The sequence below is a fragment of the Lacerta agilis genome, chromosome 3 (assembly GCF_009819535.1).
Source record: "Lacerta agilis isolate rLacAgi1 chromosome 3, rLacAgi1.pri, whole genome shotgun sequence".
Classification (NCBI taxonomy): Eukaryota; Metazoa; Chordata; class Lepidosauria; order Squamata; family Lacertidae; genus Lacerta; species Lacerta agilis.
In genome coordinates, this window is record NC_046314.1 from 117888033 (window position 1) to 117914205 (window position 26173).

The 26173-nt window shown below is 53.4% G+C and overlaps 1 protein-coding gene across 2 annotated transcripts; it reads right to left on the reverse strand.

The window, feature by feature from the left end:
* Nucleotides 1-3984: 3984 nt before the first annotated feature.
* NRBP1 (nuclear receptor binding protein 1) lies at nt 3985-25408 on the reverse strand. Of its 2 annotated transcripts, XM_033145304.1 has the most exons (19): nt 25338-25408; nt 24810-25048; nt 18031-18153; nt 17651-17752; nt 17480-17569; nt 17173-17213; nt 16747-16841; nt 12912-12935; nt 9434-9517; nt 7982-8040; nt 7541-7639; nt 7312-7444; nt 5888-5990; nt 5707-5757; nt 5413-5548; nt 5277-5330; nt 5104-5167; nt 4947-5002; nt 3985-4855 (listed from the first exon to the last, which is right to left on the reverse strand). In XM_033145304.1, exons 2-19 carry the CDS (start codon nt 25023-25025, stop codon nt 4757-4759), a joined length of 1629 nt encoding a protein of 542 aa, XP_033001195.1. In that variant the 5' UTR covers nt 25026-25048; nt 25338-25408; the 3' UTR covers nt 3985-4756. The 2 variants fall into 2 exon arrangements, with proteins under 2 accessions (XP_033001195.1, XP_033001196.1); XM_033145305.1 differs by lacking the exon at nt 12912-12935 and having other exon boundaries at nt 25338-25405.
* Between the last annotated feature and the right edge of the window lie 765 nt (nt 25409-26173).

A 26173-nucleotide genomic window follows, 5' to 3' on the forward strand; every position in this document is an offset into this window, starting at 1 on the left:
TGATTAGGCTTGGAAGGGACTTAAAAAATGGAGGTCGGTTCCTGACAGTTGAAACAGAAAGAACAGTGCAACATTGTATCCGAGGCTGCTGTCAAAGTGTTAAAATAAAGAAGACTTCTGAAACTGTTCCCCCAAAAAGGGGAGATGGATTTTGGATGCATTTTGATTGAAATTTCTCTTTGAAAAAGTATTACTCTTTCTTTCCGGAGGTCTTGAAAGGTTTGGCAAGAACAAAGCAAAAATGGCTGCATATGCATTGTTTAGACTGCAAAGTTGTTTTTTTGACCTTGAATATGACTACAGGAAAATGGTCGGTGGATTTTCAGATAAAGACTTTGGAACTTTTGCAACAGATGGCAGAAAATGTGGAGCAGAGTCAATGTGGAGCAGATGGATCAGGCTGTGAGACTCTTAAATTTGACTTTGCAAAACAGTGGACTGGAGATAAATATTTAAAGTGTGGATGTTACAATACCAGAACTAATTGAAGGAGAGAAAGTAGAAGAGGAAAAACCAGCCAGAGACTCCCTGCTAAATGGAATTGACAACAGAAAAGCTATATTGCAGAAGAAAAGAGGTGCAACCATTTTGGGCTGCACTCTGTCATGAAAATGCTACATGGAAGAATATTCTGCAAGAGACAAGAGAAAAACAGAAGCTAGCATGTTTTGACTTTTGGGTTCAGGTTTTTGGGAGGGTTGGAGTGGGCTAAAAAAAAATGGGACATGGGACTTCCGGCGGCGACGCCATCGCCGGGTGGTCGAAGGCTGCCTCGGTCTCGAGGCGCCTTGTCCATCCCGGGGGTTAGGAGCCGCGCTACCGCAGCGCGCGGCTCCGTTTGGGGTGCGGGAAGAGCGTCCCGCACCCTGGGCTCCCCGGCTGTGCCCGCGGAGGCTCCGAACCCTTCCCCTGCCCCCCCTGTAAAGGGGGAGTGGGGGTGAAGGGACAACCGGAGCCGGGCTTCAGGGGACATGCCCCAACCGGGATGCAAATGCGGCGACAAAGCCCGCGGTGAGCGTCCAAGTTCTACCTGCGAAGAATGGAGCTAAAAACCCGGTGGTCGTGAGTAAAGATTTGGATTAAAAATCGCGTTTTTGGAACGATCCGGGGGGAAGGGGAAAGGTAGCCTGCCTCCCTCCCTTCGAGCCGAAGAATGTAACCAAATGAGGGTTTACTGCTACAGAACTGGTTTCAATGTAGCTAAAATTGACACATGAGACTGGCAAACTCTTTTTTCGGGCAGTTAATTAGAGGAAAATATCTCCATTTAAAGTTGCGGTGTTTGCGCTTCAGCACAGAAAAATGGCGTTGAACAAAGAGGAGAGCAGAAATACAACACCCACTTCCTCCTCCTCTGCCAGTATGCTGGGTTTTGTCCTTGAACTGGTATTGAACTCTGGACTAACAGATGAACAGAGACTCATTGCCTTGAAGGTGGAACTTGTTTATAGGAAAGTCAAAGTCTTGTGTGGGGATCTGAAAGGGAACCAATTGCCCACAGAGGAGGCTTTTAAAATTTTTGACACTTATGAAGAATGTCTTGCTAATGAGCTGAGAGAGTGGATGGAAAGATGGAGAGAACTGAGTGAGCAACTTCGGAGAAGAAATTCGCTTTTTGGGGGTGGCAGCCCCAAGGCGACGTTAAGATTTGTTATATCCAGTCCCCGGGGTGTGAGCTCGGGGGCCAGGGACAGAGAATTAAGGTATTTACAAGAAGAAAAGGAACGTTACAAAGAACCGAAGAAGCAGGGAGATGATGAGATGGACACCTCTGAACTCGTGGCAAGAAGAGACATGGACTGTGCCTGGATCTGTGGACGTTGGGAGAGAGAAGTTACACGGATGTTCAGTGCCGATGCCACCAGGAGAAGAATAATGGACAGAGGGGGTGTGGGGTGAAGTCTTAAACAAAATTTAAAGTAGTCTACCACGGCAAATCGAAAGTGGAGGGTGAATACTGTCAACAATACTCTGTTATATTTTTGTTTGTATATGAAAGGAGATATTTCAAGTTTTTATGTTATTAGCAGTAATCTTAAGGATAGAAGAATTAGATTTGATGCGAGGAGCAAGATTAAGACTTAGATTAAGTTAAGAAATTGATAAGATTGAATTAAGAAGAACTAGGATGAGGTATTATTATGGTGATGTATTTACTAGTAAGGTGTTGAAAAGATAATTTGATGTAAACATATAATTGAACTAATTTTTTTTTTTTTTTTTTTTTTTTTTTTCTCAGAAGAAATGGTTATAAAATAGATTAAGGATATAAAATCGAAGGTGAAAAGGCAGGGGAAGTCAATGGTCAAGATATGGAAAAAGAAATTTTTCTTTTTAGAAAGATATTACAAGAATCTTGACACTGTTTGTATTTGTCATATTTGTTTTGTATTTGTGGGTGTGGGTGAGGGTATATGTTGTTTGGAAAAATGCCAATAAATTCTTATAAAAAAAAAAAATAAAAAAAATGGGACATGTTCTTTGACTCTTTCTCTTTATATGGTTTTGACGGATGGACATGGACGCTGGTGTAATGGAAAATGTTAATAACTATTAGTCAAAAATTTTGAGACCAGAGGGAGGGAAGGGGGTAGAAAAAGGAAAATTCAGTTTTATAAAGTTTGTTTGAAATTTGATAAAGGTTTTAGAAAAGTTCAGAAGTATCTAGAGGCCGAGGTTGAGTCAAAATTATTAGAAATTTAGTTTGATGTATATATATGTTTAAAAGAGATAAGGAGAAAAGTTATTGTGATGTAAAATTAGAATTTATTATGAATTTGGAAAACTGGTAAATAGATTTGTTTTTGAATTCAATAGGGGGAGACCTGAGGAAGTCAATCGATAATGAAATTAAGAAAAGTAAGAATGTCTGGCCTAGGAGAAAGGCCAGGCCTAAGCAATGATCTTATACTGGTATATGTTATCCAGTTAAATTTGAAATGTGTTAATATGTGCTCCTGTGAGAGGGGGGCTTGGATAATTGCTCCCCTCAGTGGGAGAGGGGGGAGTATGGAAAAATATAACTATTATGTAAAGTGCTTTAAATTGTAAAAACCTAATAAATTTTTGATTAAAAAAAGGAAAGTAGTTGCATGTTGTCATGGAATGAATGCTTTCAATTATTTTTATGTAACAGACAGGAGAATCAGAAGTCCCTTTTCTTCTCTTTTATTCTTTCCCTCCTCTTCTTTCCCCTTCCCCACCTTTATCCTGTTGTATCAAAAAAGCTTTAATAAAAAAATGTATGCAGTATTACCTTTTTCTGGCTCCTATTGAGGGAACTCCTTGCCACCAGCAGTGTCAGTCACTGTGTGGAAGAAACTCTAGCCAGCAGCAGCCAAAAAGTTGAGTGGAAATGTCTGAAGCCCACCAGCTGCCTGCCCAGGCTTCCAGGCCTCCTCCTCCTTTGGCTTTGTGGCCTTAACATCCAATGGAATCTGCGCAGAGCAATAGGGCACAACGGGGGCTCAAAAAGTAGAGACATGTAGGACTCCAGCAGCAGCAGCAGCTCCTCCTCTACAGGACTAACAGCTGTCTGTCTGAGATGCAGCCTCAAGGAGCGGTTTTTCTCTTCTCCACAGCAGCACACTTGCCGCCCCCCTTGCTGCCAGGGCTACAAGGGGAGGAGAGAATTTGACCCTCAGTGCAGGAGGGCTTATAGAGATGGAAGACCCTGAGGCTCCTCTACTCCAACCCCCTGCAATGCAGGAATCACAGCTGAAGAATCCCTGACAGATGACTATCTGACCTCCATTTAAAAACTGCAAGGGAAGAGATAGTGCTGCTGGGGGGGGGCCCTCTCCTCCTCCAGCCTTGCCCAGCCCAAGTACTTCTTTGAAGAGGCATGAGGCACAAGCTGTTTCCTGCAGCTCTGTGTTCAAAGGGGGCCTTGAAAGAAGAACACCCCCTTTGCAGGCAGGAGCTGACTACCCTTGGGAGGCTGGCCCCCTCCCCAAAGACCAGAGACAATGAGAACACTGTGGCTTATTTACAAAACAGTTTATTAAAAATAGGAACAGAAACAAACACTTGGAGCAGCCTCAGCTCTGGAGATGGGAATGGGTGCCTGTTGCTGAGCAACCAGCCCCAGCCCTATTGGGGAGGCGGGGAGGGGGGAACCCAGCTCGGGGGGGGGGGTCTGGCCAGCTGCTGGCTGCCTCTTGCACCTGCAACATTCATGGCACTGTGCCTACCTGCCCACCCACTTTCGCCAGGGCTCAGGAGGCGGTGCCTCTGCTGCACAACCCAGGGCAAGAAGGGCAGCCAAGGAAGGGGGAGAAAAGGAGCCGCCCAGAAGAGGGTGAGGCTGCCAGGGAAGGGGGTGACTGTGGGGCTGGAAACCATGTGTGAGAGGGGGAGGGGCAGGGGGAGGAGCCAACCTCACTCTTCTTTCCCCCTCCCTCCCACCCACCCCCTTAAATAACAAGACAGACATCTCTGTGCTGTGCAAAAAAAAAACACCTCTGTACAATTCAAGCAAAACAAAACTCCATGCGTGAGCCGGGGGGGGGGAGGCCACTGGCCCCGGGGGGAAATAATACTGACAAGGCACACAGCCCCCCTTCCCCGCCTTGCCCCCTCCCTCCTGTCCCCCCGCCCCATGGTGGCAGCGATTGTCTGCGGGGCTCCTGGCGGCTGTGGCACATGCAGGAGGCACAGCCAAGCTGGTTCTGTGCAGGCGGCAGCAGCGGCCTGGCAGGAGGAGGGGGCCCTTTGCGGAGGCAGCGCCCGGGCACTGCTGGCATGAGGGCAGCCCCTAGGAGGAGACAGTGACGGCCGCCAGCGCTCCGTTCCGAGAGTAGAAGAACTTGCTGAATGCCTCTTCAAGTAAACAGCTCAGCCGGCTCTGATCAGCCTGCAAGGGGGGAAAGGGAAGGAGAGGTCAGTGACAGCCCCACCCATGGGCTGAGACCACCCCCCCAGCCTGCCAGCGGGCAGGATCCTACCTCACTGATGAATCCCAGCTGGACCAGTTCGGCCGCCAGCTCCTGGATATTGTCACCTGGGAGAGGAGGAGAAGAGGCAGCCAAAAATCAGGAGGAGAAGGGCTTCCCTCGCCCAGCAATGTCCAGCCAGGAGGGAGGGAGGGAGGGCAGGACTTACTGGGCAGCAGGTCACAGCTCAGGTGTCGGTTCAGCTTGTCTTCCAGCCTCAGCAGCAGTGTCAACTGGGCAGAGAGAAGCCAAAGTCAGTCCCTGGCCCCAACCCAGGCCCCTTCAAGTAGGGCAGCGTTGCAAAAGGGACACCCCCCCCCCTCAGCCCAGGTTGGTACATACATGGTGCTTCACCCCTTCCTCGACTGACTCGATGTTGCATTGCATCAGGACCACCTGCGGGAGGCAAGGGGAGGCAGTGAGTGGGGTGGGAGGCCCTGGCTGTGCCTGCTGGCCAGGCCCCACGACAGCAACTCACCTTGCGGGTTTCCACTTCCGCAGGCTCCGGCGTGGGTGTCTTGACAGATGGGGGCGCAATGGGAGATGTCACCACCTCCTGCTGCGGCTGATGAGGGCGGGGCAGGCCGAAGGCCGTGAGGGGGTAGATGCCGTTCCTAGAGGGAGAGAGGGGTCAGGCTGTGTTCCCCAAGTGGGCAGCAAAGTTGCAGGCCTTCCACTTGCTGGAAGAGAAGGGAAGGCAGCAAGGGTCTAGGCTGGCCAGCCCAGGAGAGGCCCCCTGGCACACAAGAAAGTGGTGGAACAAAATTCTCACCTCACATCCTCCAGAAACTTGTCTAGCTCCAGGGCTGGGGACTGGGAGAAGCTGCGAGGTGGGCAAAGCACAGAGTTAGATAAAGGGGGACCTCAGTGCTGAATGCAAAATCCCCCCCCCGGCCTCCTTGGGGATGGGCCAGAGGGACACCCACTGCCTGCCCCCCTCAGAGAAGCCTCACATCATGCGGACGCCCTCGCGGTCAGCATGGTTGATCTCAGCCAACACTGCACTCATGTCCAAGTTCTTGGTCATTTCTTCAAGGGCGTTCTCTGGGATCATGTCTGTCAGGAGGCAAAGGAGTCTTTCAGGAACATTGCAGGGGGTGGGCTAGATGACCCTCAGGGTCCCTTCCCCATCTACAATTCAAACATCCCCTCGCTCTCTGCAAGGAAGGCAAAGGACACTCCTTGCCTCCTATGAAGGGCGGGTGGTGGGTTAATAGAGGACAGGAAGCGCAGGCGGTTATCGCAGTTGATGGAAGGCAGGAGAGAGGCTGTTCAAGGGTCTCTACGGGGTCCAATTCTATGACTTGGACTAGAAATGATCTGAGCCATCAAAAGTGGCCCAATCTGCAAATATTCAGGACAATGGAAGCCTAAGTGGTTTGCAAAGAGCCCCCAAAGGATCTTTCCAAACTGGCTGAAAGAAGTGCAGTGGAAGTCAGAGTGAAGCAAGTGGCCTCTGGGGCAGAAACATTCACACTTCCCAGATGTCCCATGGGATCCAAACAGACGGGGGCTGGCCAATGAGAGAGGCCTTTGGGCTGCAGTGGAAAAGGCTGGCTCAGTGAGTGATGGCAGGAAGAAAAACACCACACCTAGTGTGTTACGAAAGCAACTGAATTTCGAGGCATTTTTGTATTGCCAACATCCTAGCGCCTGTCCATAAAGGCAGGAGAGGGGCGCGGACGACTGAGCATCTCCAAGAGGGCTTTGCAGAGCTGGAAAAGGCCAATCAAGATACTGGGAACCTTCCCTAAAAATGGAATGTGAAAATAATTGGGCCTTTTCAGTTTAGGGAAAATGAGGAGGAGGAGGACTAGGAAGAGAAGCAACCAGAGTGGGGTGAGGGACGGAGCCCAGGGGAAGTTATCTCCCCTTCAAACACTCTTGGAGGGGCCTCCATGCAGTTGTCTGGCTGCAGGGACACCTGTGGCAACCCAAGCCCCTTTCTGAAACTGCAGGTTCTTCCAGAAAGTAGTCCAGGGACTTCCTGCCTTCAGAGCGGGTGGGTGCCACCACCCTTCCCCAAGCAGAATGCGGCACCACAAGATGTAAATCACAGCACAAACTGAGGGCCAGGCTGATGCATGGAAGGAGGGGACCCACCCAGGGCCATCTGTCAGAGCAGCTCCAAGGGCCCTCGGGGCTGAGAAGGCCCCAGACCCCAGCAGCCTTCCTTCCTGCCCCAAAGAGCTCTGCAGGAGGACTCTAGCCAGGAGCTGGGAAGGCACAGAGGGCCAAAGGGTCAGGCCAGGTCCAGCAAGGGCTGCTCTGCTCAGTGCCCTTGGCTGCTTCCGCTCTCTGCCTCCGGAGGAAGGGATGAGGCCTCCCCAGCCACTTCCCTGAGGAGCTGCATTTGCAGACCCCAGCCTCCACTCACGCTGATGGCCCACAATGCAATGGGCTGCCAGGAGCTTCAGAGAGGGCACTTCAAAGAGGGCTTGGTGGAAGAGGAGCTCGCGGGCCGTGGGTCGCTTGCTGGGCTGCAGCTCCAGGCACTTTTGGATGAACTCCTGGAAGGAGGGAAAGTAAGTAAGGAGAAGGCGGTGAAGGCTGAGATTTGTGCCCGTCCCAGGAGGGAGGGAGGGAGGGAGGGAGAGGCGCCTCACCCGCTGCAAGGGATCCTCCAGCAACTGGATGGCATTGTTGATCGCTTCCTGGGGCACATAAGAGGATTCACCGTTGCCCTGGATCTCCAGCACCGCCATCTGCAGGGACAGCAGAAGCACAGCTCAGTGGGGGGCTGAGCCCCACAGTTGGCATGCTGCAATCCCAGAGAAACCAAAGGGCTCCACCAGCCGCCATCACACACAACGAGGGAGAGAAAGGGGACTGGCTCACACCTCTGTTCCCAGAGTTTTCAGAAATCACAGAGACCAAATGACACCCCCTCCACAACACAAGGAGATGCACTGTGCACTCCTAACCCTGTCGAGATAAGACCAGGATGCCAAACAAGCCACCCCTGCCCATAAGGATTGGAGGTTGGCGGGGGGGGGGAAGCAGCTATGCCCCCCAACCCTCCCTCTTCACAGCTCTCCTTGCCTTACCTCCAGCGCACACATCCCAAAGGAGTAGATGTCCACCGCGGTCGTCACATGTGCAACTTCTGGAACACAAAACCAGGAATCAGGACCCCCCTGGCTGGATGGCAATGGCCATTCAGAGCCACTCAGTCATCGGGCTTGGGGCGTTGGGGGGCCCAGTTGTTATTGGCCCATAACCTGTTAAATTTGGACCCACCATTTGTAACTGATACTACACCCCACTTTGACCAGGGCAAACAGCAGAGTATGCAAAGCTCCAGAATCCAGCAGAGTCTTCTAGCAGAATAAGGGGTGATATGATAGCCATGTTCAAATATATAAAAGGATGTCATATAGAGGAGGGTGAAAGGTTGTTTTCTGCTGCTCCAGAGAAGCGGACACGGAGCAATGGATTCAAACTACAAGAAAGAAGATTCCACCTAAACATGAGGAAGAACTTCCTGACAGTGAGAGCTGTTCGGCAGTGGAATTTGCTACCAAGGAGTGTGGTGGAGTCTCCTTCTTTGGAGGTCTTTAAGCAGAGGCTTGACAGCCATCTGTCAGGAATGCTTCGATGGTGTTTCCTGCTTGGCAGGGGGTTGGACTGGATGGCCCTTGGGGTCTCTTCCAACTCTATGATTCTATGAATATCAGTGTTTTCCTGTTTTCCAGTAGCCAGCCTTTCCCAGAGTTCTCAGTTAAAAAACCTCCTTTCCCACTTGACACCAACTACAATTCAGGCATGGCCAAACTTGGCCCTGTTTTGGGACTACAATTCCCATCATCCCTGATCACTGGTCCTGTTAGCTAGGGATGATGGGAGTTGTAGTCCCCAAACAGCTAGAGGGCCAAGCATGAACCTTTAAGAGAGGCTGGTACATTATGAGCTAACCTACTAGAATACTGTTCTTCTGGTCTTAGAAGTAGACCTTCCAAAGTACAAGTCTCCAAAGAAATCCACTAGCACTTTACCCTGCTAGCTCACCTCTCTGTGCTGAACCACACAGCATGTAACCTCCAGCTTCTCCACTGATACCTCGCACTGAGCAAAAGCTCTCCTCAGGGAAGAGCTCACACTCCTGGCAGCACTCCTGAATGCAACCTCAGCTTTATAGCCGCCTCTGCCCATACGCGTTCCTTAGAGCAGTGTTTCTCAACCATGGGTCTCCAGCTGTTGTTGGACTACAACTCCCATCATCCCTAGCTAGCAGGACCAGTGTCAGAGATGATGGGAGTTGTAGTCCAACAACATGGCTGAGAAGCACTGCCCTAGAGAAAGGAAGGGTGGATGAGTCATGCTCCGGGCATTTAGCCTTGGACTGCATCTAAGCCACCCAGTGCAGCTGGCATGTGAACTCTGAACAGAAACCCAACGTGGGGGCCCTCAAGACATGGATACTTAGTGCAATTTCACCCATTTCCCCAAATTACACCAACACTGAAGAGCCACTTCAGCCGCTCTTCCGCCTTTCTTACCGCCATACTCCGGGGCAAAGAAGTGCAGGTTCTTCTGCTCCTCACGACACGTCTTCACGTGGTTGTTGATGGTGTCTGGGGCCACTGGAAGAGGGGGAAAACACAGCAAGGAATCAGGGGCGGGCAGAAGGCATTCAGGCACAGCTGCTGCCACCTCAGTCCAGTCCCAGTGCAAGACGAGGGCAGGCGCAGCTCAGAAGCGAGTGGGGGGGCAGGGCCACATGCTCCTCCAGATCTTCCATCTTTCCTGGGCGAGCTCCAAGCCCCAGCAGCCAAAGCAACCCCACCAGGGAAAGCAGAAGAGCCCAATGGGAGCTGGGGGGGGGGGAAGGCAGCACTGCTGGAGGAAGAGGGCAGAGGAAGCCCTTTCTGCTGCTCCTGGGTCTCCACTGCAGGGGAGCATCAGCTGGACCAGCACTAAGGCAGGCGCAAGGGGCTGCAGAAGAAGGGAGGATCCTTAGCAGCAGCAGCAGCAGATGATGATGATGTCCCACAGACGCCCACACTGACCCACCCACAGACACCTGAATGACGGGGTAGGGTACAGACAAGACAGTCCTCATCTCTCTCTCTCTCTCTCATACACACACACACACACACACACACACACACACACACACACACACACTGGCCTGCTTCAGGCCTTTTCCTGAAAGCCCAGCAACGGAGAGGGGGATTCCCACTTGATCCGGTTTGCACCAGCCACTGTCTCCCCACCAAAGAGGGCTGCCTCCCCTCCACTGCTGCCCCATCCATTCACCCAAGATCAAAGATCCCAATGGCCCAGTCGCCTTAGAAGTGCCAAGGGGAGGGGGTAGTGGCCATGGAGCCAAGGGTGCTGCAGACCCAGGCCCCAAAGCAGCTTCTGAAACCAGAAGGAGGGATCCACACAGAGGGCGGAACTTGGTGGGCACCCTGAGGGTAACAGCGATGAGCAGGAGGAGATGGACACTGGGGCAAAAGCCACACCAAGCCTCCTCCTCCTCGGCACCCAAAGCCAGACGCAGAACCAGTCGCTTTCTAATACAACAGCTGCTGCTGCTGCTGCCTTAGAAGGGATGATTATACCAGCTACGGCCTGTGGCAAAGCACCCCTAAAATCCAGTTTGTGACCTGGTAGCCTGCACCTGAGAAGGAAGCTCAATTTTGGCGTGGAAAGGCAGAGAGAGAGAGAGACTTCATGACAGGAATGCAGACAGAGCTCAGTTCAGGCAAGCTGGAGCTCCATTAGCTGCTGCCACCACCTCCTTTGCTGCAAAGCTCTCCCGTTCTCCTAAAGTGCCCCAGATTCCCTTCTGGAAGCAGTAAACCATCATAGGACAACCTCAACACAACTCAAATTACCAACCTAGTGGTTTCAATGGCCAGAGGCGCCTGCTAGAGGAGCCCCAAATTTACTCCCCCCCCCACCAATTCAGATGTGGTTTTAAAGGTCATTTCCCAGACACTGAAGCCAAACACTTCCTGACTGGCACCCTACAATATTTTCTTTACACTTAGATCACTGCCAGGAAGGCAGGATTCATGTTCTCTGCTTTCAATTTTCAAGACTGACGAGCTTAAAATGGTGCTTTTCACCTTAGCTTCTCAACCAGCAAAAGCTCAGGCACACTTGTCCTGATCAGAATAAATGTAAGGCACCTATAATTTTAATTTCAGAAATATACCACCAAATATAATTGTATGTGCTAATCCCATCTGTCTGCAGAGTTTCTGTACACAGCCAACGTATTCTAGTCACAGAAAGGTGTTTTTATCCCTCATGCCAAAAGTGAGAAACTTGCTCAAAGGCTTCCTTCTGCTGCAGGTGGCGGTGGGGAAACATGCTTTTCAGGAACAAAGTCTGGCATTCAAGTTGCAGCACCTGCAGTTGAGGCTCTCAGGCAGGCAAACGAAGCAAGGCGGAGCTGCTGGCACCAGGCAAGAGAGACAAGGCCATGCGGCTCTCGACTCGGAAGAGGGCAGCTTCTGTCCTTCCTCTTGCGGAGAACGGCAGGGCCTTCTGCTTCCTGGAGCGCTGGGCTCACTTTTGCCCAGGCAAGCCTTTGCCAACACAGCTAGCAGCTATCTTCCTGCGGCCCACCGTCTTTGGGATCCAGCTCAAAACATTTCACTTTCTTAAAGCAGTCCAATAAGCTTGGGCTTCCCTTCCCTGAAAGTGTTCTCTCTCTCTGTCGCAGATGAAGACCCATCCCCCTACCACCACCTTGGCTGCTCCGGAAAGTGTCTTCTGGGGAAGGCTGGCCCACCAGGAATGGGGGGGGGCATAGCAGGCGCCCACTGCCCCAAAGAGGTCCCTCCGGTGTAGCTGCCGTGTCTTTGCCGGACTTAGTGCTTCAAGTGTCCAAATCAAATGCACCGTCCAGTGGTACGCCCAGGAAGCAAGCGGGCTTGGTTTTGCAGACTTCCTTCTGCCTCTGGGCAGGGCAAGGCCTTTGCCAGACCCTGGAATTTCATCCTCACCGAGAGACACAGCCACGCCTGAGACTCACTGAGCACACCACCCAAACTCACCCACCCCAGAGACGGGCCCTCAGAAAAGCTGAGCTCTGCTCCCGGCCCAGGCTCCCTTCCACAGAAGACATGCCACCTGCATGCAGCCCAAGCAGCGCCAGCGTCCTCCTCCTCCTCTCGTTACCTGCCGCCTCTGCGCCACGAGCGCCACCTCTCCTCTCGGCCCTGCTCCCGTCCAGCTTCCACCTGCTCCGCTCCACTGAGCTCGCCTGGACCAACGTGCCCAAGGAATTCTTGCCTGCCCAAAGCGAAGGGCTCTTTCAGTCCTTGGCCATGCCGGGGGGGGGGGGAGGACACCCCAGGGCCCCTGTCTCACCGCCAGAACCTTCCGCCTGCAGGGCACAGCTCATCTTGCACCAGGCATTGGCCTTCTCTGCCAGCCCTGTCTTCTGCTTGCTGGCACTGGAAGCAAGGGAAGGCCCTTCCCAAGGCAGGCCTCCCTACCACTAAGGCAGGAGAGGCAGGCAGCTCCCCAAAAGCTCCCTGCAAAAGAGGGGGCGGCAGCAGAGCAACTGCAGGGCCTGAGCACTTCCAAGGCTCCACCAGGGTCTCCCAAGCACCTCCAGGCCCCTGCACAGGCAACACCAGGCACGCAGCTGCCCAAGAGTCAAGCTCCGACACACGCGTCCGACCCATTGCCAAGCAGCTGGCCCCAGGGAGCTGGTGTTGGCAGCAAAGCCACAAGCAAACAGCAAGCAGGACCCCACCCAGGGCCACAAGGGCACAAGCAGCCCAGGACACATGCAGGAGGCAGCCATGCAGCAGGAAGGCAGCCCCCCACCCCACACAAGGAGCCCCAACAGGTGGCAGGACTGGGGTGGAGAGCCCAGGTGCCAGCCTCCACCGGGGAGGAAAAGGAGCATCATATATGCCATTATACAAAGTGATGCTCTCGTATCTATATCTCTATAGATAGATGCTCCAAAGGTCACAGCCACATCACAGAGCAGAGAGATTTGCTCACCATTAGCAAAAATCCTATGAAAGACTGTTGGCGAGAGAGAGAGAAAGAGGCAGCCCATAAAAGCAGGAAGTAAAAACAGACATGGCGGGCGCCGAGGGTCAGCCCTTCACCTCAGCAGCCCCAGCGCCCATGGCCACCACAACCGGGCAGGGAAAGGCAGAAGGCGATGGAGGGTGGGGGGGCTCCTGGGACAAGGCCCTTCCCTGCTCCTGCCAGGACAGAGTTCAATCCCCAGGAAGCTGCCCATTGGCCACCCCACCAGGCCATCAGGAAAAGTGGCTGACCTGGGCAGCACAGCCAGGAGCTGCTTCTGGCTCAGCCACCATGTGGGCCCAGGAGCAGACCAGAGACTCCCTGCCTGGAGAAGGGGGTAGGGAAGGGGCCCAGGCGCTTCTTGGGCAGGGGAGGCCCCCCAGGACATGTGATTTAGTAGTGCAGGATCCTCACTGCCTTCCCATCTCCCTTGCCCCCAGGTCAGCTCCAAGCCCCCCCCCCCGGATTTCCAGTGGGTCATGGGGGAACACAGAGGCCTGAAGTCCTCTCCCCAAGGCAGCTCCTCTTCCATGGGTGCCAGAAAAAGGGAGCCCATGAGTGCCCGGCTACCCTCAGCCAAGCCAAGCTCAGAGGCCTCTCCAGTCCAAGGAGTCCAGCAGCCTCCCCCTCCCCTCTTTTCACTAGCCCCCCTGACCTCCCCCCACACCGCTTCAGGGCCTCCTCTGCACACCTCACAGGCAGCCTCAGGGGCTGAGCAGTGGGAACCTCCTGGACAAAACTGCCAGCCACTGGGGCTGCAAGAAGCTCCCCACCACCCCTGAATCATCAATGGGGCTGGGAGTGGAGATGGAGGGAAGAGAAAACAGAGGCAGGGAAAGAGGCAGAAAAGGGCTCTGTGTTTTTCCAAAGATTTTTTGGCTTTGGGGGGTGGGGTGGGGTGGGAATCTTAACAGATTTTGGGGGAGGCATGAAGGGAGAGAAATGTCTCTGAATAAGGTGCATGCGGAGGACAGAGGGGGGATCCTAAGGTCAGGGTTCAGGTGCTGGGACAATGACCACAACCAAGCCTACATCCACTTATTCCCAGACACAGGGGAGGAGGTGGCAAAGCCAGGCAGCCTCCCAAGCAGCACTGCAGGCCCTGGAAAAGGAGGGCAAAGTCCTGGCCCACCTCCTGATTTCCTCCCTAGGTTCAGCTCACCAAACCCATAAGACAACAAAAATGGCTCATCAAGAGGCTGTGGGAAAGTGGCACCCAGGAAGCCAAAGGCTCTCCCTCCGCCGCCTGTGCCCAGCCCAGCGTGCCAATGCCCAGGTGCAGGTGGGACCCAAAGGAGCCACCCAGTTCCGTGGGGACTGAAGCAAGACCTGCCCCACATGAGGATGGAACAGGTGGAGCCCTCCAAGTCTGCTTCTGGGCCAGATCCACGCAACAGATGCCAGTCATACCACAGCCGCGCTTCCTTCTCTTCCCTCTTCTCAAATGGGAGAGCCAAGGGCATTTGCTGGCCTCACACCAGCTACTAAGATCCCGACAACGGCAGAGCAGGGCTCCAGCCCCTGCACCCATCCACCCAAAGGCGCTGCTGGCAAGCGCAAATGGTGCCGTGGAGCTTTCCTAAATCACAGCACTTGCTGTCCCTTGCCATGTCCTGGGGAGCAAGAGAGTTTGAAAGAGCAGGTGCTTCAGCCCCTCAACTCAGCTGCTTCAGAAACACCTGTGAGATGAGCTCTGCCAGAGATGTCAAGCAGAAGCGGCGTTTGTCCCCGTGTGGAGGCAGGCAGGAAGCTTTGCCATGATCCGGCAGTCTGGTCCTCCTGTATCTTAGCCTTTGTGCTCGGACGGATTCTGAGCATTGTGCAAGGTTGCCAGCCGCCACCGCCCTGTAGTTCCCCAATCCCAAGTGTGGCTCTTCTAGCCTGAGTGAGTTCCCTGTCCAAGCACCTCGGGGGCCTCATCCATGCTCTCTTTCACCCACAAAGCATGCCAGGAAAGGCTCTTCTCTTGGAAGCAGTGACGAGTTTCTTCCGCTAGAGATGGCCAGAAGATGGCACTGGCCCATAGCTCCTTATGGCTGGTCTTGTCTGGCTGAAATATCGTAGACCCAAACTTGTACAAAGCAAAAAAGTGAGCTCTTTGCTCTGTGGTGATCTTAGCAATTCTTGAAAACTTGCACACACATTATTTTCTTGGAAAGGGGGGGGGAACCTCTGCTCAAAACTGGTTCTGAAGTCTGTTCTACGCTGGGGCAGAGTCCTGAGGTGAGTGGCTCCAAGCGATGGCCCTGCAGGCGCAGCAGCAGCAGCAAAGGATCCAGCAGCAGGGAAGACTGGGCATCCCTTGGCACCCCCACAAAACTCTCTGCCCACCACACTCAGCCAAAGGCATCCCAAGCACAGAGCAAGCAGGCCAGTCAATCTTGCAGTTTGCGTCAGAGGAGTCTTTGTTCCCCCAGGAGGGCTGGTCTTCCTCAGCCTTGGTAGAAGCATCCCTGGGAGGCAGGTCTCTGGGCCCTTCCCTGCCTCACTGTGGCAAGGGAAGGGACATGAGTCTAGGCGGGCCCCTCGCAGGGCTGTTGTGACGATAAAAGGGAAAACCATGGAGGCCACCTTTGTTTATTTTAGAAAGGTCTATGCTGCCCTTCAGCAAAAATTCCCAGGGCCATTTACAAAAAAGGGTGATGCAAAACTCCATTGGAAAAAAACAACCACCACCCTGAACTCCTTTTTGGGGGGGTGGGAGCCAGGAAAAGGCAAAGTCACAGGGTGGTGGTGGTGGGACAGGCCCTTCAAAGTCAAGAATAGAATCTCCACCCTCAGAGGCAGTTTATCAGATAAGGCCTCTGCACTCAGCCGGGTGACATTTTGGCTGCCCCAGAACTGCAGGAACCTTTGCTGCTAAGTGAAGGCAGGACTGGGAATTCTGCAACCACTGAAGGGCTTTGTTCTGAAAGGAGTTTTAGGACTTGAAACCACAGAGGCCAGCAGTCCATTGCCATGCACCACACACACAGACAGACACACACACACACACACACACACACTCCTCACCCCTTGCATCCCTGGGCAGCTCTACACTGTGATGGGTTTCCTACCGATTTAACTGCCACAGGTCTCCCCCTAGTGCCCAGGAAATTGCATTCACCAGCCAAGTCCCAGCCCCTGTCTTCTGCCAGGAAAGTCAACCTAACTGCCCTTGGCAACAAGAGAGTTCTGGCTAGTCTGTCCCAGGAGCTCTCAAGAGAATCCAGAGATTTCCCAGAACCATCTCAAGTGGGAGAGCCACAGAAAAAGCCCAAGGGGAACGCTCCCATTTCCTCCTCAGAGCTCTCGGGGGCTGGAGATACCCAAAAGGCAGCTCGGCAGAGCACTCCAGCTGCCCTTCCCTTTCCTCAAAGCCCCAGCTACCTGCCTGTCCAAGCGCCCAGCTGGCAGGGAAGCAGCAAGAAGAGGAAGGATGGTTTCTCCCTGAGGGACCAAAGGCCACCTGGAAGCAGTTTCCTGCCCCATGCCCTGGAGGGACGCAGGCACCCATGGTCTGGGCAGCCTATCCAGACACAGAGCGTGGGGTGGGAGGAAGCTGGGGGCTGGGAAGCCTGAGAAGGTGGCGGCGGCAGCAGCAGTAGCTGCTCAGGGCCACACGTGTCCAGGTGGCAGAGTTCTCCAGGAGGTTTCCAGAAGTCAGTAATGAAGGCTACAGAGAGAGGCACCAGCTGAGGCTCAGAATCCCAGGTGAGCAGGGCAGCAGGAGCCCACCAAGCCCCTGGGCCTTCTGGGGAGCTCCTTCCCTTTCCAGTGACTCTTTAGATCACTGGCATGTGGCTCTGGAGGAGAGGCTTACCTGACCCGATCTTGATCAGCCCATTGTGCTGGATGAAGATGGTGTCACAAGTCAAGTTTCCGTGAATGATGGGAGGATCGCAAGAGTGAAGGTAACTGGAAAGGCAACACAAGGAATGGTGGGCCCAAGAGGCTGGCACCAGCACTCACCGCCCCCAACAAAAGGCCACTTTCACAGGGGCAAAACCAAGGCCTTGTGCCTGAGGTTGCCAGGGTCTCCCCAAGAGAGCAATAGCCATCACTCTCCTACCCTCAGTCAGCTTGAGAAGGAGGGGAGGCAAGCAGGCAGGCAAAGCGGCAAGCCAAGTCCTGCCACAAGTGCTAGCAACTGCTCTCCACCCTGGCCTTGGAAGAACCAAAGGAGGCATGAGCAGCCAGGCTCTCAAATCAAGGCCACCCCAGCCTTTGAGGGATGCAAAGCATGTACCTGAGAGCAGACAGGATCTGGGTGCACCAGCGCTTCCAGGCCTAAAGACAGATAAAAAGAAGAGGCTCTAAGCAACACCCACAACAGGTAGCTTGACTGCACCAGGCAAACACTTTCCTTCCTTATTTCCTTGCTTCCTTCCATGCCACTCAGAAGGAACAGGCCAGACACTTCCTGGTTCCCCCCCAGCCTCCTGTCATTCTGGGAAAGGAAGCTGCTTCTCTGTGCTCAAAGGCAGGATGGCCCCAGCAGGAGGCCTGGTACCCAGGAGTAGAGGGAGGAGGTAGGAGAAAGAAGGGAGGGTCACCTTTTCATTCATGGTCTTGTGGTTCTTCTTTGTCTTCTTCAGAAACTGCTTCAGGCTGCCAGAGGACATGTACTCTGTGATGAAGATCACCTGGGAAGGAGAAGGAAGTCACCATCTGCTGCTGCTTCTCCACAAGCCCATCAGGAAGACATTGGGGGGCACCCCACTTACCCTGGCCTTGTTCTCCTTCACATCTGCCCAGTACTTGTGGAACTTCACAATGTTCAGGTGTTCTAGTTGGATCAGGTTGTCAAAGACAGCTTTGACCTTCTCCTGGAGGGACAAAGCAGAGGAATGCCAGACCCCAGGAAGAGGAGAGCCCTTGGCTTACCCCAGTCTCACAGCTGTGGAAGGATGGATGCAGTGCTATGGGAGAACCCCCAAGGGCTGGCCAGGCAGCAGCAGGCAGCAACCAGCACCCACCTGCCACAGGGAGGCTAGCCAGTCTTCCCACAGGGTTCTGTACTGCTGGGATTTATGCCACTACCTCCCAGGCGTCCTGAGCATGATGGCCACCTACTCCCCATCCTTCCCATCCCAGGCTCACCAACCTCCTGAAGCTTAAAATTCTTGCGCTCCGAGAACTGGACCTCATTCCAAACCACTTCCACCCCTTCTTCTGTGTCCATTGCCAGGTAAGCACTGTCAATCCCAGGAACATTGCGCTGATTCACCTGCATGGAGAGGGCCAAAAATAAAAGCAGCGATTCAGGGAGCTGTGGAGACGAGGGGCTGGTGCCCGCAGAGACCCCCACGTCTGAGTCAGGAAACTCCTGAGGACAGGAGCAGCCCAGAAAGATTTGTTCCAGAGACTTCTTCCTGGCAAGTCAGTCTTGCTGCTCTGAGAATCACAGCAGAGATTCATGTCACAAAGAGTCAAAAAGCTCTTGTGCCCTAAATGACAGTGGCTGAGAAAGTCAGTCCTGGAACCAACTGGAGGGGGGTGGAAGCCTGGGCTTTATCCTGAGTGATGCCTAGGATCTGGGGCAGGATCTCAATCTCATTGACATTTATCATTTTCAAGACATGACTAGAAGGTTGCCAAGTCAGCACAAGACAGTTTTGAAGGGGAAAACCTAAAAATGTGGGGATCAGTTAATAACTGAGAGGATGAAGATTCCCCAAGGTGCTCAGTGGCTATTTAACACCATGATGACAGAAGCTCAGCTAGAATGTAGACCACTGATTAGGAGATGCCCCCCCCCAGCCCAGCAGAGAGATTTAATGACAGAGGGTGCCTTCATTCAGAGAACAGAAATCTTGCCCAAAGCAGAATAGAACGAAGTAAGGACTCTGGAAAATAGGAAAGTGAATGGCATAATGCTAAAGGGGATTCCTGTTTTGCAAGGGGCTGGACCAGATGACCCTTGGGGTCCCTTCCAATGCTACAATTCTATGATTCTATGGAAACCATGGTTGACTAAATATCCAAACCAAGATAATCAAGGGTCTGGAAACAAAGCCTTATGAGGAATGGTTGAGGGAACTGGGTATGTTTACCTTGGAAAAGAGGAGACTGCGAGGAAATACGAAAGCCATATTCTACTATCTGAAGGCCTGTCCCATGGAAGAGGGAATGAGCTTGTTTTCTCCTGCTCTGGAACTTGAACCAGTGGATTCCAGTTTCAAGAAAGGAGAATCCAACTCAACATCAGGAAGAGCTTTCTGACAGGAGAGATGGGTCTTGTGCTCAGGCCCTGCTTGCAGGGTTCCCATAGGAGGGGGGGGGTTGTTTTGGTTTATTTTAATTATTTTATTTTATTTCATTATTTATATGCCACTCATCTGACTGGGTTGCCCTAGCCACTCTGGGTGGCTCTCAACAGAATATTAAAAACACAATAAAACATCAAACAGTAAAAGCTTCCCTGACATCCTATTCCATATCAAAGATTTATGTTCCGATACTAGAGTACAGGAAAAGACTTCTGGTACTCTTCACAATATGCTTGAAATTTCACCACCATGAGCAATTATGGGTCATTTATGGAGACTGCCTCCCTCATCACTGACTCTCTGGAGGAAATTAAAAACATTCCTGCTTCTCCAAGCATTTGATGGCTGAAATGCTGTTCCTGAAATCCCTGTTGGGGCAAATGTTTTTAATTGTTTTAAATGCTTTCAATGATATTGCTATTAATGTGTTTGCCACCCTGGGCACCTTTGAGAGAAAGAGTGAGATGTAAGTTGAATTGATGCTGATGATAAAAATAATGGCAATACCCTGGAAAATTCAGAATAATTTTAAACTGAGCCCAATGCAGATCCTTGGGGACCACAAAGCCTGCAATGCCTCAATTAACCGTAACTCTGATAACAACCCCCTCCCATGGGTCCCCGGATGTGATGGCATGATGCCGGAGGTTTTGTCTCCCTGCAACACTTTAACCCCCCCCCAAAAAAAAAACTACCAAGTTACAATACTATGTATGGCCCTCCAGCCAAAAAAGGTAGATCTACACATTTGAAGAGAAACAAATCAAGAAGACTGGAAGGCAAGACTTTGTGGAAGTCATTCCTCCTCAACAAGGCTTGTTCTTCTAGGCTGAACAAGTCACATTGCAAGAATTTCCCCCAGCTATGCTAGGACAGACATTCGGCTGAAAGGTCTACAATGTCCATGGATCCCTTGAATGGTGGGGTTACCTCTGATGGTCCTGCCACCTTCCACTTCTCCCCTGTCCCTGTGGCATGGGAGAAACCAGCAAAAGCAGCAACGCCAAGAGCAAGAGGCCATGCTGGTCCCTTCCCCAAGCAGAGGAGAGGCAAGGGAGCAAGAATGGGCCAGGATTCCTCCTCCCCTTGCCCCCCTCCCTGTGCCTCTGCAAAAGACAGGGCTGCCTCTGGCTGCCAGGGGTATGGGGGCACCCCAAGGCTTGGCTAGACCCACACCTGGAACAAGCTTGGCCTGGATGGTTTGCCTAATACTCCTCCTTCTATAGCCAGTTTGGAGAAAGGCACCTGTCCCTCTTGCTGCCTCTGCAGCCTGGAGCATTGCGCAGAGACAGTTTCCCTGGGTGGGCAGTGGCAGGAGAGACATCTCCTTCCTGATGTTGCAGAAGAGGGCAGGAATCTTTCCTCTGGTCCTTTCCCTGGCCTTCCATTCAGGAGGTCAGAGCCCCTCCTGCCTCTGGGGCCCATGTTGCCCTTTCAGGCCTGCTTCCCTTGCCCCTGCCCAGCCAGCCAGCCTGGCTTCCTCCCTGCCCCAGCTTGCAACAGAAATGACGCAGCAGCCTGCCTTGCATCAGGGCCACATTCCTCCCCAGGGCCCAACCCTCTTCTGGGGCACAGCCACTTCCTCTAGTCCTCACCAGGTCAAGCCACAGTGAGTCAGCCAAAGTGAGTTGACACAGAATAATACTAAAGGGCAGGCAGGCTTGCTCCTCACCATCTGCCCAGAGATGTCTAGCAACACGACCCCCCCAAAGAGGGAGGGGCAAAGGAACAATGAATGAGAACAGCTGCAAGAAGAGGGAGGGCCAAACTGCAGCCAAGCAAAAAAGGCCCCCAGACTCAGGTCTGCTGGCGGCAGATCTATTTGGGGAAAGGGAGGGGAGGAGGGCAACCCAAGCCCATGGCCAAGGAAGCTCCCAGGCCGCTTTGCACCCCCAAAACGCTCATCAGACAAGGCTTCCAGGAGAGTCTGCCCAGAATTCCTTCCCACCTTGTCCTCCCTCCAAGGTGCCTCTTCTCCTGACACACACACTTCCCCCACCCAAGGCCAATCAAATAGTCACACCCCCAACCAAAGGCACAGCCCCCTGAAAGCCAAACAAGCCCCCCTGTGTTGGTCTCAGGCTCTCAAACTGCTCGCCCTGCTTCCAGCTTTGACAGAGGCCAAAGAAGAGTCAGGCCAGGCTAGCAATGGCCAGTCTTTCTGGAGATCCCCCTATCCCATTTTAGTGTAAGAGGCATGGCCATTTTGAACTGCTCCCTGGGAGGGGAGGCTTTTCCATCAAAGGCTCCAGACCACAAGACAGCCAGGATAGCCCCAGGAATGCCCTGTGCAAAGCGGGCATGTCAGCTGCCCCCCAAGACCAGCAGTCAGCCCGCCTTGACTGGTGAAACCTGTCACCATCCTGCCACTCCCAGCCTCAGCCAGCTGGTACAAAAAGGGGAGCTATGCTCTCAACCTCCTCCCAACCCCCAACTTCCAAAGGACGATTCAGCCTCTGGGTGAGCAACAAGTCCCTTCCAAGCAAGGAACATCTTCTGGCACCCAGGTGCCTGGGGAGAGCACCCTCTCCTGGAAATGCCAAGCTCTCTGGGCAGGCATGAGCCAAGGAAGCAGGAGGCAGCCGTAGGTTTCAAGCCTTTCAATTCCTGAAAGGGCATGGAAGCTAAGTGTGGAACCACATCCTGAGACTGCAAAGCACCTTTGCACCCACAAGTCAGGGCTCCCAAAGCTTCTAGATGCAGCTGGTGCCATTTCTACCAATGCCTACTAAAGCCAACAGGAGTTTCCCATATGTTCCAAAGGACAGCCCACAGAGGCAACCTATGGAAATGGAATAAAGTTCCTCAAGGCAACAGTGCCATTCCTTGAAGAGAGAAGTACTGGGTAGGTGGCTGGAATTAAATGCACACACACTGAGCACCACCTGGCCCTACCCAGCTTCAAATGGGGGGGGGCAGGGGAAGAGAGAAAAGAGCTCTGTATAAGGTAAAGTAACGGACCCCTGGATGGTTAAGTCCAGTCAAAGGCTGGGGTGCGGCACTCATCTCTGTTTTCAGGCCGAGGGAGGTGGCCTTTGTCCACAGACAGCTTTCTAGGTCATGTGGCCAGCAGGACCAAACCGCTTCTGGCGCAATGGGACACCGTGATGGAAACCAGAGCACACAGAAATGCCGTTTACCTTCCCACTGCACCCGTATCTATTTATCTACAGTACTTGTACTGGTGTGCCTTTGAACTGCTAGGTTGGCAGGAGCTGGGACAAAGAGACAGGAGCTCACTCCGCCACACGGATTCCAACTGCCAACCTTCTGATCAGCAAGCTCAAGAGGCTCAGTGGTTTAGACCACAGCTGTGTACAAGGCTGTCTTAGAACATTGTTCAGGAAGTTGAGGGACTGCAGAATATAGCATAAGAATTGTTAAACGGGATTATGGATGGAGAATATCACCAGGAGCTACATGCGTACAAATCTTGGTTCTAATCTGAGCACATTTAAAGATGTTGCTTTTAGCTTATAAATGTTCTAAACAGTTTTGAACCATGACACCTACAGCACGGCTGGGGACCCCGTGGCCTTCCAGATGTTGTGGGACGGATGGCAGGAGGTGAGAGTTCCACAGTACCTGGGGAGCAACTCCCCATTCCTTAACCTGGCTGGCTGGTGCTAAGGGGAGTTGTAGCCCCTAATTTTTCCTACATAAACCTGCCTGACCAGTAAGTTGAGCCTCAGAGCCACCACTTCTATCGGAATTCCTTTTCCCAGAAAGGATTGCCTGCGGCAGTCCTTATTGTCGTTTTGGGGTGAAAACTTGTCGTTTTGGGGTGAAAACTTGATTGGCCCAGACCTTGAAATTCTGTTTAAGCTCCAGCTTGAGTTTCAGCTGGCCAGATCTGCAGCTGCTAATTTTTATTGAGTTATTTTATTCATAAGCAACTCTGATATAGAACTGCACATAATGCTGAGATCGGCATTCAGTTTCTAATACCAATGCTTCCTTATGTGCATATATTCATGGCCTCTTACGTAAGATTTACTTGTCGTGTCACTTGTCCATCTCTACTGTAGTTATATCCCACCTGGGGGGAAAGCCCACAGCCACCTTGAAGGAAAGCTGGGTATAAAATAAAGGATGGTGCATCAATACAGAACAGAGGCTGAACTAGAAGACAGGCTCAACTCTAGAGACCCTTCATCTGCAAACAACCTGGCACACCCTCCCTAAGAAGCAACATGAACATGAAGCAGGCAAGAAACCTTTGACAAAATACTCTTATAAAATTCCAATATTTTGTTGCTTGCTGAAAATGTTGATTTACTAGTTATAATTTTTATGGTGTTTTAATTATTTCTTCGTATACTGCATGTATGATACAATACTATTATGAGTAGGTGGTTTATAAATATTCTTAAAAATCAACCCTGAAGGCCATCTTGTGCAACCCCCTGCTCACTGCCTTTGCTCAGATGCCTCCAGCCCACCCCCCACCCCCGAGGCACCTCTGTTCCACTGTCAAGCAGCTCCTCTACTTGGGAACTTTTCTACTAATGTTGTACTAAAATCTGTTTCCCTACTGCAATTCCCATGCATTGCTTCCTGCCCTGCCCTCCAGAGCAACAGAGCAGGTGTCTGCTCCATCTTCTGCCTAACAGAAGATCATCATCACCTCTTCATCCCTTCATCCCCTTTTTTCCATACTAAGCATATGCAGCTCTTTCCGCTAGTCACCAACTATGTTCTACTTCCACCCCATAGGTCCTGCTTGTGGGCTTCCCACTGGGGCATCTGGTTGGCCCTTGTGGGGACAGGATGCTGGACTGGATGAGCCATTGGTTTGTTCCCGTTCCTTTTATGACGATCAGTTAAGACACCTAGATTCTCTCTATGTTCAGCAGTAAATTTCATAAATCACTCAGAAGCCATCCAGGCATTAAACGGTATATAAATCAATTATAATACCAAGCTGCCCCCACCACAGATGCCTGACTTAGAGAATCAAAGAGCAGACTCCCACCTTGCAGGAAACTGCTCTGCACCCCTGCTAGTCCACAGCTACTGAAAACTTGGGAAGCAAAGAGGCCCAGGGGCAAGGAACAATAGAACTGTGGAGTTGGAAGGGACCCTGAGGGTCATCTAGTCTAACCTCCTACAGTGCAGGAATCTCAACTAAAACATCCCTGACAGATGGCCACCCAAGCTCTGCTTAAAAACCTCCGCCTCTCCCCCCAAGGAGGGGAGAGTCCACTGCACCGTCAAACAGCAGTGCCCAGGGGAAAGCTGCAGCTGAACAGCAAAATGCGCTGCTTGGCGAGCAGCAGGTCTCAAGCTCAGCTCCCAACATCTCCGTGGAGGGGTGGGGAAGATCCCTGTCCTTGAAGCTTCAGGGAGCCAATATGCAGCCTGGGAACCCGACTGTGGAAGGCAGCCCTGGCAGGCCCGACGGCACTGGACGCAGAGGCAGAGGCAGAGGCTCCTTTCTGCTGCTGCGGCTCCCTGAAGCCGGCCCTCCGTGGGCTGCCCAGGGGCCGCTTCTTCCTGCCGGGGTGCCTGGAGGGCCTCGGCAGCTTCCGGAGCCGCGCTTGGGAAGCCCGAGCCGGGCGCGGCGAGACTCCCGGGGAGAAGCTCCGCGTCGCTGCTGCCGCCGCGCCCTCACCTCCTCGCGGCGCTTCTGCCACCTTCCGCACGGCGACTCCTCCAGGATCTCCGACTCGTCCTCGCTCTCCTCCTCCTCTTCCTCCTCCTGCGCCGCCGAGGCCGCCAGCGGAGGGGACAGCGAGGTCATCCCGGGCCCCGCCGCCGCCGCCTCGGCCTTCGGGTCGGAGCCGCCTCCGCTGTTGTGTCCGGCCTGCTTGGCTTCGCCTTCGGACATCGCCGGGAACCGAGAGGGACGACCTGCACCGGAGGAGGCGGGAGGGAAATGAGGGAAGAGGGGCGGGGCGGCGCAGGGACGAGCCAGGCGGACCGAGGCCTGCGCGGGGATCCACGCGCAGCGGGCGGGGCCAGTCGCCCCTCACCCCGCGGACGGGGCGGGGCCTCGGCGGCCCCCTTGGCAACCAGGGGAGGGGGAAGGGAGGGCGGGCGGGAGTACGGAGGGGGGGCCCCGCCCTGGGCGTGTCGGACGGCGACCCCCGACCCCTCAAACCCCCCCCCCGGCCCGGGGCAGCGGCGCCGCGGGACTCACCGGACGCGGGCCGGTCTCCAGTGAGGGGCAACGGGCAGCAGACGGAGCCGCGCGCCGCCTCACGCGCTGCGGACGGAGCGACGCCAGCGGAGGCGTGCCGGGACCCGACGTCGACCAATGAACGGGCGGGCCGAGCCCCGGAGCGTCTTCGGATTGGCCGCAGCCGCGGGACTGGCTCCGCCTCTCGCCTCTCGGGCTGCTACCTGTCTGTCTGCCCGGGACGTAGGAGCTGAAGGGGCTGCGGAGCAAAGTGCGCGTGCGCCCGCAGGAGGGGGCGGGGCAGGGAGCTCTCTTGCCGGGCGGCGCGTGCGCAGTGCGGACTCCCCTAGGAAGAGCGTCCGGCCCGTGGGCTGCTTAGGGCGGGGTGGGATGAGGCCTCTCCCCTGTCCATCCCACAGGCTTGCGGGGCTCCGTGTTAAGCGGGAGGGGCGCAGGAAAGGCTTTCCTAGGCGAGGATCCCTTGTCTCCAGCAATTAAATTTATATATATACACACACACACACACACACACACACACAGCGCCCATCTGGCCGGCTCCCAACAGAATATTAAAAACACAATAAAACAGTCATTAAAAACTTCCCTAAACAGGGCTGCCTTCAGATGTCCACTATAAGTCAGTTACAGGTGGGTAGCTGTGTTGGTCTGCCATAGTAAAAAAAAAAAAAAAAATTCTTTCCAGTAGCACCTTAGAGACCAACTAAGTTTGTTCTTGGTATGAGCTTTCGTGTGCATGCAGGGGTTGGGGCTAGGGAGGAAAAAACTTCATCTCTTGGCAACGGCCTTGTCCTGCTGGGTACCAGAGGCTCCCCCGCCTCCCTTGTTGCCTGGATCCA